The 26350-nt window shown below is 41.0% G+C and overlaps 1 protein-coding gene across 2 annotated transcripts in view; it reads left to right on the plus strand.

Moving 5' to 3' along the window:
- Positions 1–26350, plus strand: part of SYCP2L (synaptonemal complex protein 2 like) — a 203740-nt gene that overhangs the window by 138151 nt on the left and 39239 nt on the right. For both annotated transcript variants that reach the window (XM_063605144.1, XM_055113166.2), the window contains exons 14-24: positions 948–1000; positions 1624–1669; positions 3474–3566; positions 3668–3728; positions 15309–15457; positions 17209–17302; positions 18116–18243; positions 19278–19325; positions 21252–21396; positions 22322–22371; positions 25950–26079. In XM_063605144.1, coding sequence (XP_063461214.1) covers positions 948–1000; positions 1624–1669; positions 3474–3566; positions 3668–3728; positions 15309–15457; positions 17209–17302; positions 18116–18243; positions 19278–19325; positions 21252–21396; positions 22322–22371; positions 25950–26079 — 997 coding nt within the window. The remainder of the gene's footprint in view (positions 1–947; positions 1001–1623; positions 1670–3473; positions 3567–3667; positions 3729–15308; positions 15458–17208; positions 17303–18115; positions 18244–19277; positions 19326–21251; positions 21397–22321; positions 22372–25949; positions 26080–26350) is intronic.

A 26350-nucleotide genomic window follows, 5' to 3' on the forward strand; every position in this document is an offset into this window, starting at 1 on the left:
CACTGCAACCCCCGCCTCCTGGGTTCAAGCAATTCTCCTGCCTTATCCTCCCTAGTAGCTGGGATTACAGGCGTGTGCCACCACTCCCGGCCAATTTTGTATTTTTAGTAGAGACGGGGTTTCTCCATGTTGGTCAGGCTGGTCTCCAATTCCCAACCTCAGGTGATCTGCCCGCCTCGGCCTCCCAAAGTGCTGGGATTACAGGCGAGAGCCACCACGTCCGGCCCGAATTGCTTTTTTGCATGAAAGGCTTACACTGCTGATGTCTATTTACTCCTGAATGGCAGATCAGGAGCATAAGGAGTGTTGACTACAACAGTCAATTCTTGCTAACAAAAGGGAACAAAAACTTGGATCTATGTCTCTTTGTTTTTAGAATGTTGGGGGGCAACAAATTTCTTCCTGAGAGCTGTTGGTTAGGAGAACTCTAATAATAGTCTTTGTTCTTAGAACATATGCTAGGAGAAGACAGTGAGATAGAGAACTCCCAAAAAGGAAAGTTGGCCGTAGATAATACACCCAGATCACAGTTAATAAATTTTGTAGGTTTGTGATTGGTTAGTGCTGTGCAGGTGTTAGGGAGGTGGATGCCCAATGGGTCGGTCAAATATTGTAACCTAGGTCATCAGTAAGATGTATTTATCTTGCTTACACTTCTGACCCAGTGAAACATAACCAGGCATTTAACTTTTGGAGACCTAAGTATTCCTCAGCTGAAAATCTAATGGCTGCAGGGAGCAAAGGTTCCTTCTGGAAACATGATCCTGGAGCCTCCTCTTTGTGGCATGAAGTGTTGTTAACATATAATAACAAATCCTTGTAAAGCCTCATTGATGTTACTGCATCCTGGTCATTTAGAAGCAAACACTGGCCTCTATATGCTAAGGTAGTATTAACTAAGACATCTTGATTTTTTTTAATAAAAGTTTATATCATTTGCTTTGAAGGACAGTAGACGTTTTCTCAATCACCTAAACAACAGACTTGGTGACCAAAGAAGGTAAGTTGTGTCTCTGAGCATTATTGACTAGTTGTATTCTGAAAATGTCTAATATTTTAAAAGAACAGTTTAGGGTCTGTTTCATTTTAGGAGAGAATATTGAGTACATCATTTACAGAGTATACTGAGTTGTCCATTGAGTGGAAACCTGAGAAGATCAGACCCTTTCTGCCTAGTGGCTTGTTGAAGTGTGTTTAAAAATTACCTCTATCAGTTTTATTATATTTGTGACTTGGGGTATTTTAAAATAATACATTCTTTAAAGAGTTCATAGACTTTATGAAGAACAATTTCCTGACTTGAGGTTGCTGGAGGTAGTTGTATCGTGAACAGTTAAGTCCTTGGTCAGACAATATTTGCTAAATTCACTCCTTTTGTTTGGGAATCTGGCTGAGTAACTGGGTTGAGATACAGTACTAGTAAACCTGGCTTACTGACTGCCAGATGGAGATTTGAAATCTACCCATAGTAGGTCTCCATTTGCAGGCTTGAAACCCCCTATTGTACTCTGTATGAGGAGACTTAATGGCATACTCTAGTTATAAGTGCTTGTTGCGGAACGTCTGTAGATGTGTTTAAGATTCATTCATGTTTTATTTTTTTAATTGTGAGGTATTTTGCAGGGTGTATTCATTTCCGTGTATTGCTGCTTTTGCTGATGAGCATGAGGTATGTTCATCCCTCCTGGAGGTCCTGAGGGTGGTGTGCAGTGAAACCAGGAGTTAGGTTTATGTGGTTAGATCAAACTTTTGCTCTCATAACTCAAAAGGGCTTTTTAAAAAAGGATGCCAACGTCTTCTAATGACCTCAGTTCTCAAACCGATCATACCATACCCTAACCAGAATGCATTACCAGTAAGTTTAAGGGCTCTACTGTTACTACTGGAAAAAGGAATTTTAGGGTCTGTACTGTGTACATGAGCACAGTTACAGGAAGCTCGCCTCATTTTACCCTATTCATGGGTAACATAATTCATGCCTAGACTGGGGTAAAAAGGATGATTTCCTTGCTTCTTTCCTTCCGGTTTATGCCCTGTCCTCTTATTCTCAACAATTGGGGCCACTGTCCTTTCTCTCTCTCTCATTCTACCTTGCACTTTATAGTCCAAGGTTGACCAGTTTCTTCCCCACCCCCCATTTGGTTTCTAGAGGAACAAGGTCCTTCATATAAAAGGGCCCTAACCTACAGCATCTCAGTTTCAGGCTAAAATATTTAGAGGTCTTGGAAGCTTGACTTTGTTTGAGTGTCCTGAACCCTGTCTTCAGAATGTCCTCATTCATGATTTCTTTGTTTTGGGTTCAGAGTCCCCTTCTTGGCATCTCAGAGCTAAACTTTCAACTCATGGCTACACTACACATTCCTTCTCTCTAGAACTGAGTCTGGTAGGCTGATTCTTGTGTCTCAATTCTGTGTATTTTCCCTTTGGTTGTCTGAAGATTCTGCTCTCTGTTTGGTTTTTCTTCTTTCTATGACATCCAAATTTCCATTCACTTCCATCAGGGCCCTTACCCTGACCCTTACATTGGCTTCCAGGAACATGTATTGTGGGTGAAAGCCCTCATTCACCTCTGTAGCTATTAAAAGGTAGACATGTATGATACAAAGGAAAGATGTCCAAGAAATACAACTTATTGGAAAGTTGGATTGTAGAATAGTAAGTCTAGTGTTTTATCTGTTGTTGGGGAATAAAAGCTTTCTATATACTTTTTTTTTTTTTTTGAGACGGAGTCTCACTCTGTTGCCCAGGCTGGAGTGCCATCATGTGATCTCGGATCACTGCCAACTCCGCCTCCCGGGTTCACGCCATTCTCCTGCCTCAGCCTCCCGAGTATACTTGTTGATATATGTCTAGAAAACATCTGGGAGGAAACAAAGGCATTGTTAATGGTGCCTATGGAAAGGTACTTATGAAAAACTGAGGGGCAGAGAAGATGTTTACTGTTTCTATAAACACCATACTGTTAGAATCTTTTTTCCCCTGTTTTAACTATAAGCATCTATTTATTTTAGAATAATTAAAATGAGGGAAATTTTAAGTCTTCAAGTCTTAGCTGTACTCTAATGGTTGGAAGATAGATGGCAAATCACTCATGTTTGGTTACAGTATCTCCTTCTCCAGAAGTTTCCATCCATATGCAGTGTGGCTTGTTACTGATTCAACATAGAACTGTTTTCTCCGTGATTTTCATTAGAAAAAAAATTGTGTGGATAGAATCATGTGACACATTTAAATATCTATCAAATATGCTAAGGATAGTGGGATTTTTGGAGGGGTGAGGAGGAAATGGCTGAGTTCTATAAAATTGAGATCCTTCTGTTTTGCACAAAAGAGTCAGTCAATAGAGGCCCTATAATGCTAGGATAATGCTGTTCCAGGAAGAGCACAAATTCTATTTTCAAGGGAATAATGTTTATCTGACTCTATAGCATGATTTTTATGTGTATAAGTCATGCTGAAATGATCTCTTACAGATGAGAAAACCAGCGGATGAAAAATTAGAGAAATTTTGGATCGACTTCAACCTAGGAAGTCAGAGTGTCACTTTTTATATAGACAATGCTGAGGTAATGATGTTCGATTCTTGGTTAGAACTAAGCCTTTAGAGATCTTTTTTAGGTAAGTATGTGTTTTGCACTCATGAATTTCACTTATTTATTTTCCCAAGAATACTCTATGGGACTCAGTGACACTTCCGAAGGAAGCGGTGATGAATTTCAGCATAACAGGTAATATGATACATTTAAACAACCCACGTCCAGTTCCAAATATTATTTCTGTTGTATATGCAGTGTGTATTTATTTAATTCTAGGGCATATTTTGACCATGCCTTGAGGTAGGAAGGCTGTATGGTATGATGGAAGGTGTGCTGTCACAGGTTTGTGACTTCTATGCTTTGTGACCTTGGGATTAAATTATTTGTCTAGTTTTTTCATTTTAAAAATGTTTATAGATCCTCACAAAAGTAGAACTACCATATGATCCAGCAATCAATTAACAATGCTTTTCCCCAAAGTGCTGCTTTGGTTTGAAAGAGTCTGATGGGGAGAGGAGAACATGTCATCCTAGTTCCTCTCTTGATAAACCTAGAAAATCAGGTAGTAAACTGTGGTTAGTAAGGAAGACATCTAGCAAGAAAGGACATGGCTGTCAGGAAATGAAGGTGCCTGCCCCCTCTATGGAGACGGATTGCCAGGCTCTCTTGTAACTAGTAGTTAGGATCAAGGGCTTTGCAGATCAGAGATTTTGATTTGCATTCCCCTGATCATTAGTGATGTTGAGCATTTTTTTGTGTTTTCTGGCCATTTGTATATCTTTTGAGAATTGTCTATTCATGTCCTTACCCCACTTTTGGATGGGATTTTTTTTTTTCTTGCTTAATTATTTGAGTTCGTTGTAAATTCTGGATATTAGTCCTTTGTCAGATGTATAGATTGTGAAGGTTTTCTCCACTCTGTGGGTTGTCTGTTTACTCTGCTGACTGTTCCTTTTGCCATGCAAAAGATCTTTAGTTTAATTAAGTCCCAGCTATTTATCTTTGTTTTTATTGCATTTGCTTTTGGTTTTTTGGTCATGAAATCCTTGCCTAAGCCAATGTCTAGAAGGGTTTTTCCAATGTTATCTTCTAGAATTTTTTTTTTTTTTGAAGTGGAGTTTTGCTCTTGTTGCCCAGGCTGGAGTGCAATGGCGCAATCTTGGCTCACCACAAACTCTGCCTCCCAGGTTCAAGCAATTCTTGTGCTTTGGCCTCCCGAGTTGCTGGGATGACAGGCATGTGCCACCATGCCTGGCTAATTTTTTGTATTTTTAATAGAGATGGGGTTTCTCCCTGTTGGTCAGGCTGGTCTTGAACTCCTGATTTCAGGTGATCCGTCCACCTTGGCCTCCCAAAGTGCTGGGATTACATGTGTGAGCCACCGTGCCCATTCTTCAAGAATTTTTATAGTTTCAGGTCTTAGATTTAAGTCCTTCATCCGTCTTGAGTTGATTTTTGTATAAGGAGAGGGAGGAGGATCCAGTTTCATTCTCCTACATGTGGCTTGCTAATTATCTCAGCACCATTTGTTGAAAAGGATATCCTTTCCCTACTTTATGTTTTTGTTTGCTGTATGTATTTGGGTTTATTTCTGGGTTCTCTATTCTGTTCCATTGGTCTATGTGCCTATTTTTATACCAGTACCATGCTGTTTTCATGACTATGGCCTTGTAGTATAGTTTGAAGTCCGGTAATTTGATGCCTCCAGATTTGTTCTTTTTGCTTAGTCTTGCTTTGGCTATGTAGGCTCTTTTTGGTTCCATACAAATTTTTGGATTGTTTTTTCTAATTCTGTGAAGAATGATGGTGATATTTTACTGGGAATTGTATTGAATGTGTAGATTGCTTTTGGCAGTATGATCATTTTCACAATATTGATTTTACCCATCCATGAGCATGGGATGTGTTTCCATTTGTTTGTGTCGTCTATGATTTCTTTCAGCAGTGTTCTGTAGTTTTCCTTGTAGAGATCTTTCACCTCCTTGGTTAGGTATATCCCTAAGTTTTTTTTTTTTTTTTTTTTTTTTGGAGATGGAGTCTTACTCTGTCACCCAGGCTGGAGTGAGTACAGTGGTGTGATCTCAACTCACTGCAACCTCTGCCTCCTGGGTTCAAGTGATTCTCCTGCCTCAGCCTCCTGAGTAGCTGGGATTACAGGTGCCCACCACCACACCCAGCTAATTTTGTATTTTTAGTAGAGACTGGGTTTCACCATGTTAGCCAGGCCGATCATGAACTCCTGACCTCAGGTGATCCGCCCAACTCAGCCTCCCAAAGTGCTGGGATTACAGGCGTGAACCACTGCACCTGGCCCATCCCTAAGTTATTTTATTTTATTTTTTGCATCTATGGTAAAAGGGGTTGAGTTCTTGATTTGATTCTCAGCTTGGTTGCTGTTGGTGTATAGAAGAGCTACCGATTTGTGTACATTAATTTTATATCTGGAAACTTTGCTGAATTCTTTTATCAGTTCAAGGAGCTTTCTGGAGGAATCTTTAGAGTTTTCTAGGTATACAATCATTATCATCAGCAAACAGAGACAGTTTGACTTCCTCTTTACCAATTTGGATGCCCTTTATTTCTGTCTCTTGTCTGATTGCTCTGGCTAGGACTTCCGATACTATGTTGAAGAGGAGTGGTGAGAGTGGGCATCCTTGTCCTGTTCCAGTTCTCAGATGGAATGCTTTCAACTCTTCCCCATTCGGTATTATGTTGGCTATGGGTTTGTCATAGATGGCTTTTATTACATTGAGGTATGTCCCTTGTATGCCGATTTTGCTGAGAGTTTTAATCATAAAGGGATGCTGGATTTTGTCGAATGCTTTTTCTGCATCTATTCAGATGATCATGTGATTTTTGTTTTTAATTCTGTTTTTGTGGTGTATCACATTTATTGACTTGTGCATATTAAACCATTCCTGCATCCCTGGTATGAAACCCACCTGATGATGGTGGATTATCTTTTTGATATGTCGTTGGATTCGGTTAGCTAGTATTTGTTAAGAATTTTAGCATCTATGTTCATCAGGGATATTGGTCTGTAGTTTTCTTTTTTGGTAATGTCCCTTCCTGCTTTTGGTATTAGGGTGATACTGGCTTCATAGAATGATTTAGGGAGGGTTCCCTCTTTCTCTATCTTGTGGAATAATGTCAGTAGGATTGGCACCAATTCTTCTCTGACTGTCTGGTAGAATTCTGCTGTGAATCTGTCTGGTCCTGGGCTTTTTGGTGTTGGTAATTTTTAAATTACAATTTCAATCTCACTGCTTGTTATTGGTCTATTCAGGGTATCTGATTCTTCCTGATTTAAGCTAGAAGGGTTGTATCTTTCCAGAAATTTATCCATCTCTTCTAGGTTTTCTAGTTTATGTGTGTAATGGTGTTCATAGAAGCCTTAAATGATCTTTTGTATTTCAGTGGTGTCAGTTGTAATATCTCCTGTTTCATTTCTTACTGAGTTTATTTGGATTTTCTCTCTTCTTTTCTTGGTTAGTCTTACTCATGGTCTATCAGTTTTATTTATCTTTTCAAAGAACCAGCTTTTTGTTTCATTTATCTTTTGTATTGTTTTGTTTCAATTTCATCTAGTTCTGGTCTGATGTTGGTTATTTCTTTTCTTCTACGGGGTTTGAGTTTGGTTTGTTCTTATTTCTCTAGTTCCTTGAGGTGTGACCTTAGATTGTCTGTTTGTGCTCTTTCAGACTTTTTGATGTAGGTGTTTAGGGCTGTGAACTTTCCTCTTAGCATTGCCTTTGCTGTATCTCAGAGGTTTTGATAGGTTGTGTCACTGTTGTCACTCAGTTCAAAGAATTTTTAAATTTCCATCTTGATTTCATTTTTGACCCAATGATCATTCAGTAGCAGGTTATTTAATTTCCATGTATTTGTATGGTTTTGAAGGTTCCTTTTGGAGTTGATTTCCAGTTTTATTCCACTATGGTCTGAGAGAGTACTTGATATAATTTCAACTTTCTAGCCGAGGCGTGGTGGCTCACGCCTGTAATCCCAGCACTTTGGGAGGCCAGGGTGGGCAGATCACCTGAGGTCAGGAGTTCAAGACCAGCCTGGTCAACATGGTGAAACCCTGACTCTACTAAAAATACAAAAAAATTAGCCGGGCATGGTGGCGCATGCCTGTAATGCCAGCTACTTGGGAGGCTGAGGCAGGAAAATCGCTTGAACCTGGGAGGTGGAGGTTGCAGTAAACCAAGATTGCACTACTGCACTCCAGCCTGGGTGACAGAGCAAGACTCCATTTCAAAAAATAAAATAATCATAATAATAATTTCAGTTTTCTTAAATTTATTGAGGCTCATTTTGTGGTCTTCTCATATGGTCTATCTTGGAGAAAGTTCCAGGCACCTGTTGAATAGAACGTATATTCTGCGGTTGTTGGATGGAATGTTCTGTATGTATCTGTTAAGTTCATTTGTTCCAGGGTGTAGTTTAAATCCATTGTTTCTTTGTTGACTTTCTGTCTTGATGACCTGTTTAGTGCTGTCAGTGGAGTATTGAAGTCCCCCACGATCATCGTGTTGCTGTCTATCTCATTTCTTAAGTCTATTAGTAATTGTTTTATAAATTTTGGAACTCCAGTGTTAGGTGCATATATGTTTAGGATTGTGATATTTTTCTGTTGGACAAGGCCTTTTATCATTATATAACGTCCCTCTTTGTCTTTTTTAACTGCTGTTTCTTTAAAGTTTGTTTTGTCTGATATGAGAATAACTACTCCTGCTCGCTTTTGGTGTCCTTTTGCATGAAATGTCTTTTTCCACTCCTTTACCTTCAGTTTATATGAGTCCTTATGTGTTAGGTGAGTCTCTTGAAGACAGCAGATGGTTGGTGAATTCTTATTCATTCTGCAATTCTGTATCTCTTAAGTGGAGCATTTAGGCCATTTACATTCAATGTTAGTATTGAGATGTGAGGTACCATTCCATTCATCATGCTACTTCTTGCTTATATGCTTTGGTTTTTGTTTGTAATATTGTATTTTTGTTTTATAGGTCCTGTGTGATTTATGCCTTAAAGAGGTTCTGTTTTGATGTGTTTCCAGGATTCAAGATTTAGAGCTCCTTTTAGCGGTTCTTGTAGTGGTGGCTTGGTAGTGGCAAATTCTCTCAGCATTTATTTGTCTGAAAAAGGCTGTATCTTTCCTTCATATGTGAAGCTTATTTTCGCTGGATACTAAATTCTTGGCTGATAATTGTTTTGTTTGAGGAGGCAGAAGATAGGGCCCCAATCCCTTCTAGCTTGTAGGATTTCTGCTGAGAAATCTGCTGTTAATCTGATAGGTTTCCTTTATAGGTTACCTGGTGCTTTTGTCTCACTGCTCTCAAGATTCTTTCCTTTGTTGGGAGGTTGAGGCTGGAGAGTGGTGTGAACCCAGGAGGAGGAGTTTGCAGTGAGCCAAGATCGCACCACCTTACTCCAGCCTGGACAACACAGCGAGACTCCATCTCAAAAAAAAAAAAAAAAGAAAAGGAAAGAAAACCTGATGACAGTGTGGCTCGCCAATGATCTTTTTGCGATGAGTTTCCCGAGTGTTCTTTGTGCTTCTTGTATTTGGATGTCTTGGTCTCTAGCAAAGCTGGGGAAGTTTTCCTTGATTATTCCCCCAAATATATTTTCCAAACTTTCGTATTTCTCTTCTTTCTCGGGAGTGCCAATTATTCTCACATTTGGTCGTTTAACATCATCCCAGACTTCTTGGAGACTTTGTTCGTATTTTGTTATTCTTTTTTCTTTGTCTTTGTTGTATTGGGTGAATTCGAAGACCTTGTCTTCGGGCTCTGACTTTTTTTTTCTTTTCTTTTTTTGAGACAGAGTCTCGCTCTGTTGCCAGGCTGGAGTGCAATGGTGTGATCTCAGCTCACTGCAACCTCCGCCTCCTGGGTTCAAGTGATTCTCATGCCTCAGCCTCCCGAGTAGCTGGGATTACAGGCACGTGCCACCATACCCAGCTAATTTTTGTATTTTTAGTAGAGACGGGTTTCACCATGTTGGCCAGGATGGTCTCAATCTCCTGACCTCGTGATCCGCCCACCTTGGCCTCCCAAAGTGCTGGGATTACAGGCGTGAGCTACCATGCCCGGCTGACTTTCTTTCTTCTACTTGTTCGATTCTATTGCTGAGACTTTCCAGAGCATTTTGCATTTCTGTAAGTTGTCCATTGTTTCCTGAAATTTTGATTGTTTTTTATTTATGCCATCTATTTCATTGAATAGTTCTCCTTTCACTTCTTGTATGATTTTTTTATTTCCTTACATTGGGCTTCACCTTTCTCTGGTGCCTCCCTGATTAGCTTAATAACTAACCTCCTGAATTCTTTTTCAGGTACATCAGGGATTTCTTCTTGGTTTGGATCCATTGCTGGTGAGCTAGTATGATTTTTGGAGGGTGTTAAAGAACCTTATTTTGTCATAGTACTAGAGTTGGTTTTCTGGTTCTTTCTCATTTGGGTAGGCTCTGTCAGAGGGAAGGTCTGGGGCTGAAGGCTGTTGTTCAGATTCTTTTGTCCCATGGGGTGTGCCCTTGATGTAGTACTCTCCCTCTTTTCCTATGGTTGTGGCTTCCTGAGAGCCGAGCCGTAGAGATTATTATCTCTCTTCAGGATCTAGCCACCCAGCAAGTCTACTAGGCTCCGGGCTGGTACTGGGGGTTGTCTGCACAGAGTCCTGTGATGTGAACTGTCTATGGGTCTCTCAGCCATGGATACCGGCACCTGTTCTGATGGAGGTGGCAGTGGGGTGAAATGGACTCTGTGATGGTTCTTAACTTTGGTAGTTTAATGCTCTGTTTTTGTGCTGGTTGGCCTTCTGCCGGTAGGTGGTGATTTCCAGAGAGCATCAGCTATGGTAGTGTGGGGAGGAACAGGTGGTGGGTGGGGCCCTAGAACTCCCAAGAGTATATTCCCTTAGTCTTCAGTTACCAGGATAGGTAGGGAAGGATCATTGGGTGGGGGCAGGATTAGAAGTGTCTGAACTCAGACTCTCCTTGGGTGGGTCTTGCTGCGGCTGCTGTGGGGATACGGGTGAGGTTCCCAGGTCAATGGAGTTATGTTCCTAGGAGGATTATGGCTGTCTCTGCTGAGTCATGCAGGTTGTCAGGGAAATGGGGAAAAGTCAGCAGTCACAGGCCTCACCCAGCTCCCATGCAATCCAAAGGGCCGGTCTCACTCCCATGGTACCCCCCACCCTCAAAACCACCCAGTCTGTTTGCAGGCAATGGGTGAGCAAGAAAGCAGGGGATTTTAAAGGGAACTTGGCATGAATGGCATGTAAGGGAGAGAGTGAGGAAGTGTGGGGTCTTCATGACTTGCTTTGATGGCTTATCCATCAGGTGGTCTGGCTGGTGCCATCGTGGGCAGAACTAGGTTGTACATTGACTGTTGTCTCAAGGCAATCTCCTGGTGGGGAGAATCTCAGGGGGTGCCTGGTTTGGTTCAACGTTTGTTCCTTAGAATTTCTTTTTGTTTTGTTTTGTTTGGTTTTGTTTTGTTTTGAGACTTTCACTGTGTCACCCAGGCTGGAGTGCAGTGGCGTGATCTTGGCTCACTGCAACCTCTGCCTCCTGTGTTCAAACGATTCTCCTGCCTCAGCCTCCTGAGTAGCTGGGATTACAGGCCTATACCACCATACCCAGCTAATTTTTGTATTTTAGTAGAGATGGGGGTTTGCCATGTTGGCCAGGCTGGTCTCGAACTCCTGACCTCAAGTGATCCAACAGCCTCGCCCTCCCAAAGTGCTGAGATTACAGGCGTGAGACACCGTGCCTGGCCTCCTTAGAATTTCTAAGCAAACATATAGTTAGATGAGCTTGCAGCACAGAGAGTGCCTCATGGGAAGAAGGTAAATGTTATAATTTTCTTCAACTTTTATTTTAAGTTCATGGGTACATGTGCAGGATGTACAGGTTTGTTACATAGGTAAACCTACACAGGTTTGTTACAGGTTTGTTACATAGGTAACTTTTAAGTTAATGGGTACATGTGCGGGATGTACAGGTTTGTTACATACTCTCTGCAGCACAGAGAGTGCCTCATGGAAAGAAGGTAAATGTTATAATTGCGTTCCTTTTTTTTGTTTCTTCAACTTTTAAGTTCATGGGTACATGTGCAGGATGTACAGGTTTGTTATGTAGGTGCAGGATGTACAGGTTTGTTACATAGGTACATGTGCAGGATGTACAGGTTTGTTACATGTGCCATAGTGGGTTGCTGCACAGACCATCCCATCACCTAAGTGTTAAGCCCAGCATCCATTAGTTGTTCTTCCTGATGTTCTCCCCCAACATACCCAGGCCCCAGTATGTGTTCCCCGCAATGTGTCCATGTGTTCTCATCATTCAGCTCCCACTTATAAGTGAGAACATGCGGTGTTTGGTTTTCTGTTCCTGTGTTAGTTTGCTATGGATGATGGCTTCGAGCTCCATCCATGTCCCTGCAAAGGACGTGATCTCATTTTTTTTTATGGCTGCATAGTATTCCAAGGTGTGTATGTACCACATTTTCTTTATCCAGTCTATCATTGATGGGCATTTAGATTGATTCCATGTCTTTGCTATTGTGAATAGTGCTGCAATGAACATAGGTGTGCATGTATTTTTATAATAGAATGATTTATATTCCTTTAGGCATATACCCAGTAATGGGATTGCTGGGTCAAATGGTATTTCTTTCTCTAGGTCTTTGAGGAATCACCACACTGCCTTCCACAGTGGTTGAACTAATTTACGCTCCCACCAACAGTGTAAAGTGTTCCTTTTTCTCCGCAACCTTGCCAGCATCTGTTGTTTAACTTTTTAATAATAGCCATTCTGACTGGCTTGAGATGATATCTCATTGTGGTTTTGATTTGCATTTCTCTGATGATCAGTGATGTTGAGTTTTTTTTCATATGTTTGTTGGCTGCATGAATATCTTCTTTTGAGAAGTGTCTGTTGATGTCCTTTGACCACCTTTTTTTTTTTTTGAGACAGAGTCTCACTCTGTCGCCCAGGCTGAAGTGCAGTGGCGCGATCTTGGCTCACTGCAAGCTCCGCCTCCTGGGTTCACGCCATTCTTCTGCCTCAGCCTCCCGAGTAGCTGGAACTACAGGCGCCTGCCACCACACCTGGCTAATTTTTTGTATTTTTTAGTAAAGACAGGGTTTCACCGTGTTAGCCAGGATGGTCTCGATCTCCTGACCTCGTGATCTGCCTGCCTCGGCCTCCCAAAGTGCTGGATTACAGGCGTGAGCCAAAATGCCTGGCCGACCACTTTTTAATGTTTTTTGTTTGTTTGTTTGTTTGTTTTTCATAATTGCATTCCTAAAGAGCTAAGTAAGAGGTGGGGGAAAAGGAAAAAGGTAAAAATAATTCATTATTTTCTTTAAGAATGTGGGTGCTCAGTTAACAGCTTTCAGGAGTCAACTTGCCAAAGTTAATATTTTGTAACTTCATGAATAGATCACATTTCTGTGGTTCATGGTTTTTAATTTACAAAGTGCCTCACAATTTCTACAGGAAGTAGGTATTACTCTTTCCATTCTTATAGCCAAAGAAACTGATGATTGTCTAGTAAATTCTGTAAGTAAGACTTTTGTTCTGTATCATAGCCCTCCTGGTTATGGAGTTGGCAGTGTAGTATGTTGGAAGCTTGATGTAGCCCTCATGGTATTTCTTCTGACCCTTATATATGTTTGCATTGATCCCATGGCCCAGTTAGCTAGTTACTTTTTTTTTTTTTTTTTGAGACGAAGTCTCACTCTGTCGTCCAGGCTGGAGTGCAGTGGTGCAATCTCAGCTCACTGCAAGCTCCTCCTCCCGGGTTCATGCCATTCTTCTGCCTCAACATCCCGAGTAGCTGGGACTACAGGCGCCCGCCACCATGCCGGGCTAACAATTAGCTAGTTACTTTTTAAGATATTTAAGATTACTTTTGTTGCATGGTTTTATAGACTTTCCCTGGAGTGATGAGTAAAATGTCCGGTAAGATTAGTATTTTGGGGAGATCATGGAGGCTTACTCTAGACCAGCACTGTCCTATAGAAATATGAGGTGAGCCAGATACTTAATTTAAAATTTTCTAGTAGTCACATTAAAGAAAAAAGTAGATTAATTTGAGTAGATTAAAAAAGTAGATTAAGTAGATTAATTTTATTAATATATTTTATTTAACCCAGAATATTATATGCTGGAATAATAATATCCAGAATATTATATCCTGAAATAATAATATCCAGAATATTATTTTAACATGTAATCAATATTTTAAAATTATTAATGATACATTTTACATTCTTCTTTTGTGTACTGAGTCTTCATAATCTGATGTGTATTTGATGCTTACAGAGCATCTCAGTTAGTACTAGGCATGCTTTAAGTACTCTGATGAGTTGGACCTCACAGATTTAGACTCATGTATGTTTCACTCTTTTTTTTCCCTTGTTTCCCTTCTCATTAATTTGTGGCCATTAGCTTTGCCTGTTCTTTCCTGGACTTTGCTGCCTTTTCTATTCTGCTTCTTCCGACTTACCTTGTACTTAATGTGGTGTATTCTTGGACTCTTTGTGAATTTGGTCTAAGCTATTTTCTCTTCTAAGCCCGATTACAATTTGTCGGGAAAGGGCCGGTGACCTGGGAGGAGCCTGCAAGGAGGCTATTGTCTGAAACACACTTTTTTTTTTTTTTTTTTTTTGAGATGGAGGCTCGGTCTGTCACCCAGGCTGGAGTACAGTGTCATGATCTCGGCTCATTGCAACCTCCGCTTAGCGGGTTCAAGCGATTCTCCTGCCTCAGCCTCCTGAGTAGCTGGGATTACAGGGGTGCACCACCACGCCCAGCTAATTTTTGTATTTTCAGTAGAGATAGGGTTTCAGTGTGTTGGTCAGGCTGGTTTTGAACTCCTGACTTCGTGATGCATCCGCCTCGGCCTCCCCAAGTGCTGGGAGACGCAGACTTCTTTTTTTTTCTTTTTCTTTTTTTTTTTTTTTTTTGAGACGGAGTCTCGCTGTCTCCTCCAGGCTGGACTGCAGTGGCACGATCTCGGCTCACTGCAAGCTCCGCCTCCTGGGTTCACGCCATTCTCCTGCCTCAGCCTCCCGAATAGCTGGGACTAGAAGCACCCACCACCACGCCCAGCTAATTTTTTGTATTTTTAGCCGAGACAGGGTTTCACTGTGTTAGCCAGGATGGTCTCCATCTCCTGACCTCATGATCCACCTGCCTTGGCCTCCCAAAGTGCTGGGATTACAGGCGTGAGCCACCACGCCTGGCCTACAGAATTTTTTCTAAGGTGTTTCTGTCTCTTCTTCAAGTGGAGTCCATTGAAATGGTGGTAGATTATTCCATTTTGCACATTGGGGACAGTGAGTTTTATTTTCAATTTTAGAAATAAGTAGAATTTCAGAGAGAGAGAGAGTGAATATTGTGCATAGTATATTTGGGAATAAAATACCTGTTGCAGATGATAGCCTTGTATAAACAAAATGCTCTTAAAAAAACTGAATTGCAGAAGACAAAACTATCTTCATTTCTTTGCTGCTAAGGTAAGTTACTTCCAATGTTTGCAAGATCAACCACTTAATTGTGTTGTATGTGTATATGTGTAAATACACGTGCATCTAAAGGACAATTTCAAAGTAATGTTATTTAATATGATTTCTTTTCAACTTCTTACCACAGAAAAATCTGGACAAATACCCTAGCGTAGTTATTTAAAATGATAAAATTTTAAAATAAAACATTGAAGTATGTTGCTATGCATTGATATTCCATATTTTCTCTTAGAAACGGAGAAGATAAAGATATTTATCATTTACCTGAAGAAGCCCATGATTATCAGCTACAAAGAAGTCATGAAAATAGAAATCCATTTTGATTTGCAGTTCAACATATCACAAGTTTCCATTCAAGCTTTAGGAGAAGACAAACAGGTGGTAGGTTTCATTCTTTTGGATTATTTAAAAATGTTTTAGTATGTTTCATGTCTATTAAATGTCCTTGTTGGGTTTTGATGTGAATATTTGATAAAGCAGAAAACCTGGTCTTTCGAATGCCATGTAAAAAAGAGTTGAGAGTTCTGGATTTAAATCCCAGTTTTCCCTTTTGATGGGTCATTGTCTTGAGGTAGGATAGAAAGCCTCTTTGTTCCTTGAAATGCTTTACTCTACTAACTGTGAACAGCTGAAAGGTTTTCTAGGATAATATCACCCTGTTACCACCTTCTTCCTGGAGTCCTGAGGACACTGGCATTTCTGTCTCTCTCAGCTCCCCCTGGACCTAGGGGGAGTGTATTAGTCTGTTCTCACGCTGCTAATAAAGACATACCAGAGACTGGGTAATTTATAAAGGAAAGAGGTTTAATGGACTCACAGTTCAACATGGCTGGGGAGGCTTCACAATCATGGTAGAAGGCAAAGGAGGAGCAGAGTCACATCTTACATGGCGGCAGGCAAGAGAGTAGGGGAACTCCCCTTTATAAAACCATCAGATCTTGTGAGACTTACTGTCAGAACAGCATGGGAAGGACCCATCCCCATGTTTCAATTACCTCCCATGGGGTCTCTCCCATGACATGTGGGAATTATGGGAGCTACAATTCAAGATGAGATTTGGGTGGGGACACAGCCAGACCGTATCAGGGAGTCATTAGGAATAAAGTTTCTGAGGGACTTTTTCCATAGTTGTACCTGTTGGTCTTATCTTGTGGAAATGGTCTGTACTTCTCTAGATTGCTGTGGTCTGCAACTCTCTCTGTTTCCTACTTATTGACAGAAACAGGAAACCTTTCTGTATCACAGATGGTAGACAGGGCAAAGAAATTTGTGACAAAAGGCAAAAAATACTGTGGTAATGGCCCATAGAAAGTTGAATTAAGAGCTCAGAGACCAGATAAGGAAGTCTTGGGCTGGCTTCCTTTTGGTTTGAGTTGTATATGAAGGTGTTTATATGTAGCAAAGTGCTCTGAAAATAGTTTCTAAAAACTCACCTTATTTTAATGACATGGTCTTTTTACAAAAAGGCCATTTCATGGATGAGGATGAGAAATAAAGGGGAAATCAGTCACTTGGTAAAAAACACCTCCTCCATCAAATTACATATGTTCTGAAGACAAGTTTGCTCACTTGGTAAAAAACACCTCCTCCATCAAATTACATATGTTCTGAAGACAAGTTTGCCTTAACTCACAAAAACATCGAAATCATATGTCTTTCCACATTTCACAAAATGAATAATAATGTTTTGAGGGGAGAATGAGGATTTTCCTGTGATAAAGCTGTAGTTCCTAGAATAGGAGGCCCCTATTCTAGGGAAAGGGGTTGGACTGAGGACCCTATAGTTGGGAACTCACTACAGACTCATCCTGAGAGAGACTCAGTGCCTGAGAGAAGCAGCGGTTAGACGTTACCCAATGGGGTAAGACCTGGGCCAGAGACAGGAGAGGCTGGGAAGACACCAGGAAAGAGTGCTTGGAGCAGGGGAATGGCTAGCCCGAGCTGGTCCTGGAGGGAGGTGGGGCCTGGAGAAGCCGGAAACAGTGGAATGATCCTTCAGGAGAGGACAAACTGGTAAACTTGACTAACTTCTGATTTATCAGTGTGTTTTGTTCTAAGCTTTATGTTTTCCTTAAATTTTTTTTTTTTAAAGATGACTACATTTCAAAGTTGACCTTTGTCTTGCATTTCAGATGTTGCCTGACCAGACGAAAATCTCCTCAGAACTTTTTAGTAAGTCTGATAAAGAAGACAGGGAGAGTCCCAGTGGCCTTGAAAGAGAAACAGGTATATTGGGAAATAACAAAATTCTGACCCTGAGTTTTCTGTAAAAGCGATGAAACCTTAGTTGGAAGAGGTCACTGGAAACCTGTGGTCATATGAGTGATGCATGTCTGATGGCACTTCTGGAGGAAGAAGAGTTGCTGGTAGCCTTGAATTGTTTTCTACACCTGTTAAGGTCTCTCTTGTGGGTCAACTGGAAATGACAAAGAAGAAATGATGGGGTTTGGGGGAGGCAGGACATGGGGGTAGGGAAGGTCTTGTCTACCCACAAAGTCGGCCCTGCACTAGACCATGTTTCTCTTTTGAGTTATGCCCCAAGGCTGTTTTCCCAAGTGCCCATAGATTTCTTTTCTTTTTTTTTTTTTTTTTTTGAGATGGAGTCTTGCTCTGTTGCCCAGGCTGGAGTGCAGTGGCACGATCTCGGCTCACTGCAACCTCTGCCTCCTAGGTTTAAGCAACTCTTCTGCCTCAGCCTCCCAAGTAGCTGGTACTACAGGTGTGTGCCACCATGCCCAGCTAATTTTTTGTATTTTCAGCAGAGACGGGATTTTGCCATGTTGGCCAGGCTGGTCTCAAACTCCTGGCCTCAAGTGATCTGCCCACTTTGGCCTCCCAAAGTCCTGGGATTACAGACGTGAGCCAACATGCCAGCCTGTACCCATAGCTTTCTGATTGGAGGTTTGAGGCAGGACCTAATTACCAGGTCTTACCAAAGGATGGAGAGGTACCAGAGGGGACATCCCATGAAGACCACTGGTGAGTATGTCAGCGTGTGCACGGTTATTATATTAAATGTCTTTTTCTTAATTTGTATAGAGCAGGCAGAAGAATCCACTAACATGGTGGAGTTTATGAGTGCTGAAGATGACCGCTGCCTAATAACTCTCCACTTAAATGACCAATCTGAGCCACCTGTTATTGGGGAACCTGCTTCTGATAGTCACGTAGGTTCTTTGCTATTTTCCCTAAGCGTCGGCCAGTTGAGAAATAAAGGGACAGACTACAAAAGAGAGAAATTTTAAAGTTGGGCATCCGGGGGAGACATCACATGTCGGTAGGTTCTGTGATGCCCCCTGAGCTGTAAAACCAGCAAGTTTTTATTAGGGATTTTCAAAACGGGAGGGAGTGTACGAATAGGGTGTGGGTCACAGAGATCACGTACTTCACAAGGTAATAGAATATCACAAGGCAAATGGAGGCAGGGCGAGATCACAGGACCACAGGACCGGGGCGAAATTAAAATTGCTAATGAAGTTTCGGGCACCATTGTCATCGATAACATCTTATCAGGAGACAGGGTTTGAGAGCAACCGGTCGGACCAAAATGTATTAGGCGAGAATTTCCTCGTCCTAATAAGCCTGGGAGCGCTATGGGAGACTGGGGCTTATTTTATCACTACAGCCTGGACCATAGAAGATGGTCACACCCAAGGGGGCCATTTTAGAGGCCCACCCTCAGGGGCACATTCTCTTTCTCAGGTATGTTCCTTGCTGAGAAAAAGAATTCAGCGATATTTCTCCCATTGGCTTTTGAAGGAAGAGAAATATGGCTCTGTTCCACCCGGCTCACCGGCGGTCAGAGTTTAAGGTTATCTCTCTCATTCCCTGAACATTGCTGTTATCCTGTTCTTTTTTCAAGGTGCCCAGATTTCATATTGTTCAAACACACATGCTCTACAATTTGTGCAGTTAACGCAATCATCACAGGGTCCTGAGGTGACATACATCCTCCTCAGCTGACAGGATTCAGAGATTAAAGACAGGCATAGGAAATCACAAGGGTATTGTGATACCCTTGTGATACAAGGGTATCACAAGGCATAGGAAGTCACAAGGGGAAGTGACAAGTGTCCATGAAATCTTCACAATTTATTTTCAGAGATTGAGTAAAGACAGGCATAAGAAATTATAAAAGTATTAATTTGGGGAACTAATAAATGTCTATGAAATCTTCACAATCCATGTTCTTCTGCCATAGCTTCAGCCGGTCCCTCCGTTGGGGGTCCCTGACTTCCCGCAACAACCCGTGAGTACAGGGAGTGGGGCTCAAGTTTCTTATCTGTCTGCACTGGGACCGTGACAGGTGGAAGCCACCTTTCCTGGTTCATGGACCATTTTCTCCTGGCCAACCATCTGTCAATTTAAAAAAATTTTTTTAAGACAAGGCCTTGTTCTGTCATCATAGCTCACTGCGGCCTCAGCCTCCCAGGCTCATGTGATCCTCCCGCTTCAGCTTCTTGAGTAGCAAGAACTACAGGTGGTGCCACCACACCTGGCTCATTTTAAAATTTTTTATAGAGATGGAGTCTCGCTCCATTCCCCAGGCTGGTCTCAAACTCCTGGACTTAAGAGATTCTCCCATTTTGGCTCCCCAAATCTCTGGGATTACAGGCATGAGCCACCATGCCCCATCAGCCATCTGTCAATTTTTTGACCATCCCCTCCTTGAGGTTGTTTTTGCCTCCATGTTTGTGTATACTCTTTTCTTTACTTTTTTTTTTTTTTTAAGACTGAGTTTCGCTAATGGCACAATCTTGGCTCACTGCCACCTCCGCCTTCTGGGTTCAAGCAATTCTCCTGCTTCAGCCTCCTGAGTAGCTAGGATTATAGGGGCATGCCACCATGCCTGCCTAATTTTTGTATCTTTAGTAGAGACTGGGATTTGCCATGTTGGCCAGACTGGTCTCAAACTCCTGACCTCAGGTGATCACCAGCCTCAGCCTCCCAAAGTGCTGGGATTACAGGCATGAGCAACCACACCTGGCCACACCTGGCTGAGTGTTCTCTTTTCATTCAACTCGGCTTTTCCTTGGAATACATGACTTGTTTGGCCTCTGCCTCATTTCTTCATTTGGGATCTAGAGACTGAAGGAGCCTAATGTTTGGGAGTGAGACTTAGCTCCTCCCTGGCCTGAAATGAGAATGAACTATTAGCAGCTGAATGCTACAGCCCCTTAAGAGGCAGGAGGGCTTGAGGACTGGGCCCTGAAGATACCCAACAAACAGAACTCAAAAAAACAAGCTCCATATTAAAATCAAGCACAAACATGTATTCATCACAGCATTTTTGAAAATTAATGTAACAACAGAAAAATTTTAAAAATATAAATATCAAAGTGCAGTTGAATAATCCATCAGAAAGATTAAACTTGCCCTAAATCTCTAATCTTTTATAATCCAGGCTTAATTTCAAAATGCTTTATGTTTTAAACAGAAATTACCCTGCTGGGCTGGGTGTGGTGGCTCACACCCGTAATCCCAGCACTTTGGGAGGCCAAGGTGGGTGGATCATCTGAGGTCAGGAGTTTGAGACCAGCCTGGCCAACATAGTGAAACTCCGTCTCTAGTAAAAATACAAAAAAAAAAAAAAAAAAATTAGCTGGGTGGTGGCATGCGCCTGTAATCCCAGCTACTCTGGAGGCTGAGGCAGGATAATTGCTTGAACACAGGAGGCAGAGGTTGCAGTGAGCCAAGATTGCGCCACTGCACTCCAGCCTGAGCGATAGGGTGAGACTCCATCTCAAAAAAAAGAAAAAAGAAAAAGAAATAACTCTCCTCTTTGGTTTTGGTTCTTCTAAAATGTAGAGAGGCTTGTCTTTGCAAAAAATATTCCCATACTTTTCTTTTGCCATCTGACTTAGTATTTTGAAGTAGTATTAGGCACAATATTGAGATTGGTCTGCTTTTGAGCAGTCGTCCACCATCTCTTCTGTTGCAAACGTTATATTAGAAAGGATTTTGTCATCCTATACAACAGCAACTTGGTTGAGAATTGACTGATGCAATAATCCTTTTCTTCCACTCCATACTTCTTTGCCTTTATATTATATAAGAGAGCCCAGTCTTCTAGAAGGGTACTTCTCTTATCTCTAGCTTTGTAGAATATGTTTAGTTATACATAAGAGGCACTAACACCCCTCTAAAAATTCTCATTTCTGATCTGTGCTTGTAGAAGTCTCATTACAGAAAACATCTCTTCTCTGAGAGTAATCAAGATTCAAGTACCAGTGAACTATCTTGGACCAGTAACCAGAAAAGGAAATCCCTAAAATCATATTCCAGTAGAAAGAAGACAAGAACCAGAAGTAATTTGAGAAGTAAGTCTGGCATGTCTTCTTTTGAATCACTTTTCAAATAGTGATTTTCAAATCAGATATTTATTTTTCAGTATATAATGGGAGTGGATCCAAAGAAATATATGATTATGGGGCCAGCTTTCCCTGCTACAGTTACACTGGAAAGGCAAAATGTATGGTGTACATGAAACAGAAGAACATGAAATTAACCAACAATTGTTACTGATGAGTTTTGTATAAATGGAGTAGAAATTCAGATAAGAGGAATCTGTCATGAGCTGGAATCATCAGGAAAATCTTTAAAGAAGAGGTGGGTGGGACTTGAATTAACCCTTGGAAAAAAGAATAGAATGTGAAGAGGAGAAAGGGAAGCATTCTTAGGTAGGTAAAACTACAAGGGCATGCATGGTGGCTCACACCTCTAATCCTGGCACTTTGGGAGGCTGAGGTAGGAGGGTTGTTTGAGCCCAGGAGTTTGAGACCAGCCTAGGCAATGTGGTGAGACCACACCTCTAGAAAATTAAAACATTAGCTGGGCATGGTGGTGTGTGCCTGTGGTCCCAGCTACTGGGGAGGCTGAGGCAGGAGGATTGCTTGAGCCCAGGAGGTCAAGGCTGCAGCGAGCAGTGATCATGCCACTGCACTGCAGCTCAGACGACAGAGTGAGACCCTGTCTCAAACGAAACAAACTACAAGGACACAACAAGCATGTGAGGGTGACATTCAGGGACAAAGTCTAGAGCAGAGAATTCATGCTGAGTGGTGAGGAACTGAGTGGTGAGGAACAAGGTTGAATAATCAGGAAAGGATCTTAAGAGTAGACATTTCCGGAAGCTGTAGGAAGTGGGAATTGCTTTTAGCGTTAGCATATTGGGAGACGGAGTAGAGAATTTTTATGCCTCATGAGTTAATGTATATGTTGTGCACTTGTTTTCTTTCAATTTAGTCTTGCCAGTTTTCCCTCCCAGTAGTGGCAGTGGCCATGAGAAAGACCAAGTAAGTACATTGTATCTGGGTTGCTGTGTGCCCTATGAGTTTAACTGCATTTATTTCTCCAAAAACAACTTTCAGAAATATAAAAATAACAAAATATTGGTTTACTGATATGTGAATCACCGCCAATAGAAATTTCAAGGTCTTCTAAATGTTTAATATGACTCTTGGGTAAGTATTTAAGGTGTTTTAGGCTAGGTGTGGTGGCTCACGCCTGTAATCCCAGCACTTTGGGATGCCAAGGCGGGTGGATCACTTGAGTTTGGGAGTTCGAGACCAGCCTGGGCAACATGGTGAAACTCCGTCTCTACAAAAAATACAAAAATTAGCCAGGCATGGTAGCACATGCTTATAGTCCCAGCTACGCAGGAGGCTGAGGTGGGAGGATGGCTTTAGCCTAGGAGGTGGGGTTTGCAGTGAGCCGAGATTGTGCCACTGCGCTGCAGCCTGGGTGACAGAATGAGACCCTGTCTCAAAAAAAAAGGAAGATTGAGGGTCTTTTTTTTTTTTTTTTTTTTTTTTACTGTTCCCAAATGTTGCTGGAGGATGTTTATTATGAATGATGCTAAAATTCTGGGCTATTCCAATTTCCTGCAGATTTACTCTTTTGAATTTATGTTTTGATGTAAACTTGTTGGTTTAGTTCTTCCCTTAGTTTTTTCTAAAGCTTTTAATGGTTTAATTATTTAGACATTTATTTTGCAAGTGCTTAGGATACCTTCGGGCTTATATAAATATTGAATAAACCCTCAAAGTTTCTTCATTTCCCTTCACTTATCCTTGTTTTATATCAAAGTAGTTAAGAATAGAGACAGCAGTGTCTGCACCAATTCAAAGCCAACTTTTGCCGTTTATTCACTGAATTACCTCTCTCAGCAGTTGGTTTGTGTTTTGTGTCATATGAGCTGTGTATACAGTACAGAGCATATCAGCAAGTTCAGAGCGGTTTATAAGGAGCGGCTGCTGTGATTCTGAGAGTATCGACAGTGCCCCGCTTGCTCATGCAGAAATAGTTTGGTTAGGGTTTTAATCACATCTTCATCTTCTGTCTTCCATCAGCCTGGAGTGTGTTGCCCTCTGTCCACCTGAAGGGCTCTCATGCTCTGTAAGGAGAGGGGTGGGTTAAACCTATGAGCCAGAGTAAGTATTTATTCATCGAATAGTTCAACCTGAAATAATGAGTTATCAGTTAGAAATGGACCCAAAGAACAGTTTCTAGTAATACAGCTTTTATTTGAAATAAACACCAAAGAAATACCACAGCTTCAAAAATCTTTTTTTTTTTTTTTTTTTTTTGAGACAGAGTCTTGCTGTGTCACCTAGGCTGAAGTGCAGTAGTGCGATCTCAGCTCACTGCAACCACCACCTCTCAGGTTCAAGTGATTCTCCTGCCTCAGGCTCCTGAGTAGCTGGGATTACAGGCGTCTGCCACCACGCCCAGCTAATGTTTGTATTTTCAGTAGAGACAGAGTTTTGCCATGTTGGCCAGGCTGGTTTCGAACTCCTGATCTCAAGTGATCCACCTGCCTTGGCCTCTCAAAGTGCTGGGATTACAAGCATGAGCCACCGTGCCTTGCCACAGCTTAAAAAATCTATAAATTTAAGCTGTGCCTCTGGCAAGAAATCTATGTTGATTTTCAGTGAGGGCATTGCTGACTTTCTACAAATACTGGTATTCAAAAATATACTTCTCTCTGTATAAGAGAATAATTTACAGCAGAGGTCAGGTCAGCAAATTTTTTCTGTAAAGGGCCAGATAGTAAATACTTTTGGCTTTCTGAGCCATGCAATCTCTTTGGCAACTACTCACCTCTGCCTTTGTAGCCAGAAAACAGCCAGAGACGGAATGGAAACATATGGGTATGCTGTGTTCTAATAAAACTTTGCTTTCAAGAACAGCAACAGATTAGTTTGCCAACCCCTGATACAGAGCAGTGGTTCTCAAACACTAGTGGCCATCACAATGACCAGGATGGCTTGCTAAAACATAGATTGCTGGGTCCTGTCCCTAGAGTTCTGAATTGAATAGATGGGACTTGAGAATTTGCATTTCCATCAAGTTCCCAGATACTGCTCATGTGCCAGTCTAGACCACACTTCGAGACCACACTTCGAGTTATCTACTGAAATATGACTTCACGTTCTTCCAATTCAGGGGTCTTACGATCTTAGTATTTATTTTTTTGTGGCTACGTTTATTAGATGTGTCTTTGAAAAATTAAAAAGAGAAGCTCAATAGCATTTATACCAAACTTTGAATGAAAGCACAAGGAGAAATTTCCTATTCAGTAAAAATGCAGTCAGAATTTTATTTACTGCAGTAAAATCTCAATTAACTCAATTAATCCTCAAGAAGGAAGGATTTAGTTAATGTAATTTTCCTGCTAATTAAAATTTAAATCTAGTATCCCCTTACACTAATTCTAATTGTTAGATATTTTATTTTCTTAGCTTAGTAAGCTGAGTAAAGGAAATATAATTGAATCATTGATCATTTAGGATTTTCACTAGGATCATTAGGCAGATCAGTTCTCATGCTGTAATAGAATAGGGGCAGGTAGAGCAGGAATGTTTAAATGAGTAGTCGCTTTGCTTTGACCTAGGACTTTAGACAGGCACATTCCCTCTGTCTCTGTCTCGTGCACTCTGTCTCTCTCTTAACTAAATCTCTGAAATAAGCTTGCTTTATTCTCCCTCCCCTTTGGTTTTTATTAATGTATTTAATGAAAGTACTATTATTTGAAAATGTCTTTAAGGTAATTTTAAATTAATGAAAATAGTAATGTTGTAGCTCCTAAGGAAAACATTTCTGTCTCAATATATACTTTAAAAATAATTCAAAGAGTCAAGGTTTGAATCTATTGTCCATTTGAGGGGAGCAGTACTTGAATGCAGAGCAATTAGAAGACAACTGGAAATTGGCTGGGTGCGGTGGCACATGCCTGTAATCCCAGCGCTTTGGGAGGCCAAGGCGGGCAGATCACCTGAGGTCAGGAGTTTGAGGCCAGCCTGGCCAACATGGCGAAACCCCATCTCTAATAAAATACAAAAAAATTAGCTGGGTGTGGTGGCGCGTGCCTATGATTCCAGCTACTCATGAGGCTGAGGCACGAGAATTGCTTGAACTCAGTAGGTGGAGGTTGCAGTGAGTTGAGATCACACTACTGCACTCCAGCCTGGGTGACAGAGTGATTCCATCTTAAAAAAGATAACTGGAAATTGGAAATTCAAGAATCTGTAAGATTCTTTCCAACTGTAAAAACCAGAGTCTGGGATCAGGTGCCAGCCTTTCTCTTTTTACCTAACAGAATTTCTGATTTCCAAGGATTCATGAGATTTTCATTTCTGTATCTCGAGAAAGAGTTAATGACCTAATTCAGATTCAGTACCATGGCATTAAGCTAATATCCACCCCTCAACTAAAAACACACAGAAATTCTTAGTAGAATTAGCATTTATTTTCAAATGGAGTAAATCTAATACTTAAGCTTCTTAAAGTAATATTGAAAATGTCTTAGAATATTTTGATAACTTGTTTTTAATTATGAATATTAACACTTAAAAAAGATACTATATTTTAGGCTAAGCTTCTATCACCATCAGAGAAAGAAATACCCAAGCAAAATAACACCACATCTCCAAAGACTTCTGAACAAAAATTCCAAGATAGTTTTGCTTTTTTGACTGCTGAAGATTCTGCCCAGAAAACAGGTACATGATTTTCTGTTGACTTACATAGGAAAAAATTTGTATTTGGGAAAGGTAGTTTGAAGTAAACAAAACATTTTTATTTTAATATCTATTAAAGAAAATATGAAGATAACATTGTTCTTTACCTTAATGTCTCTTATTAGCAAATTAACAGAGGATATGATGTTTTAATTTTGCTGTGCCATTTGAGATCATCTTGTACCCAAGAATTGCTGGTCTCTTCTTTTTTTAAAGAAGCAAGACATCTCAAATGATGACCTGTAGCAGGGGT

This window comes from Pan paniscus, chromosome 5, assembly GCF_029289425.2.
Source record: "Pan paniscus chromosome 5, NHGRI_mPanPan1-v2.0_pri, whole genome shotgun sequence".
Lineage (NCBI taxonomy): Eukaryota > Metazoa > Chordata > Mammalia > Primates > Hominidae > Pan > Pan paniscus.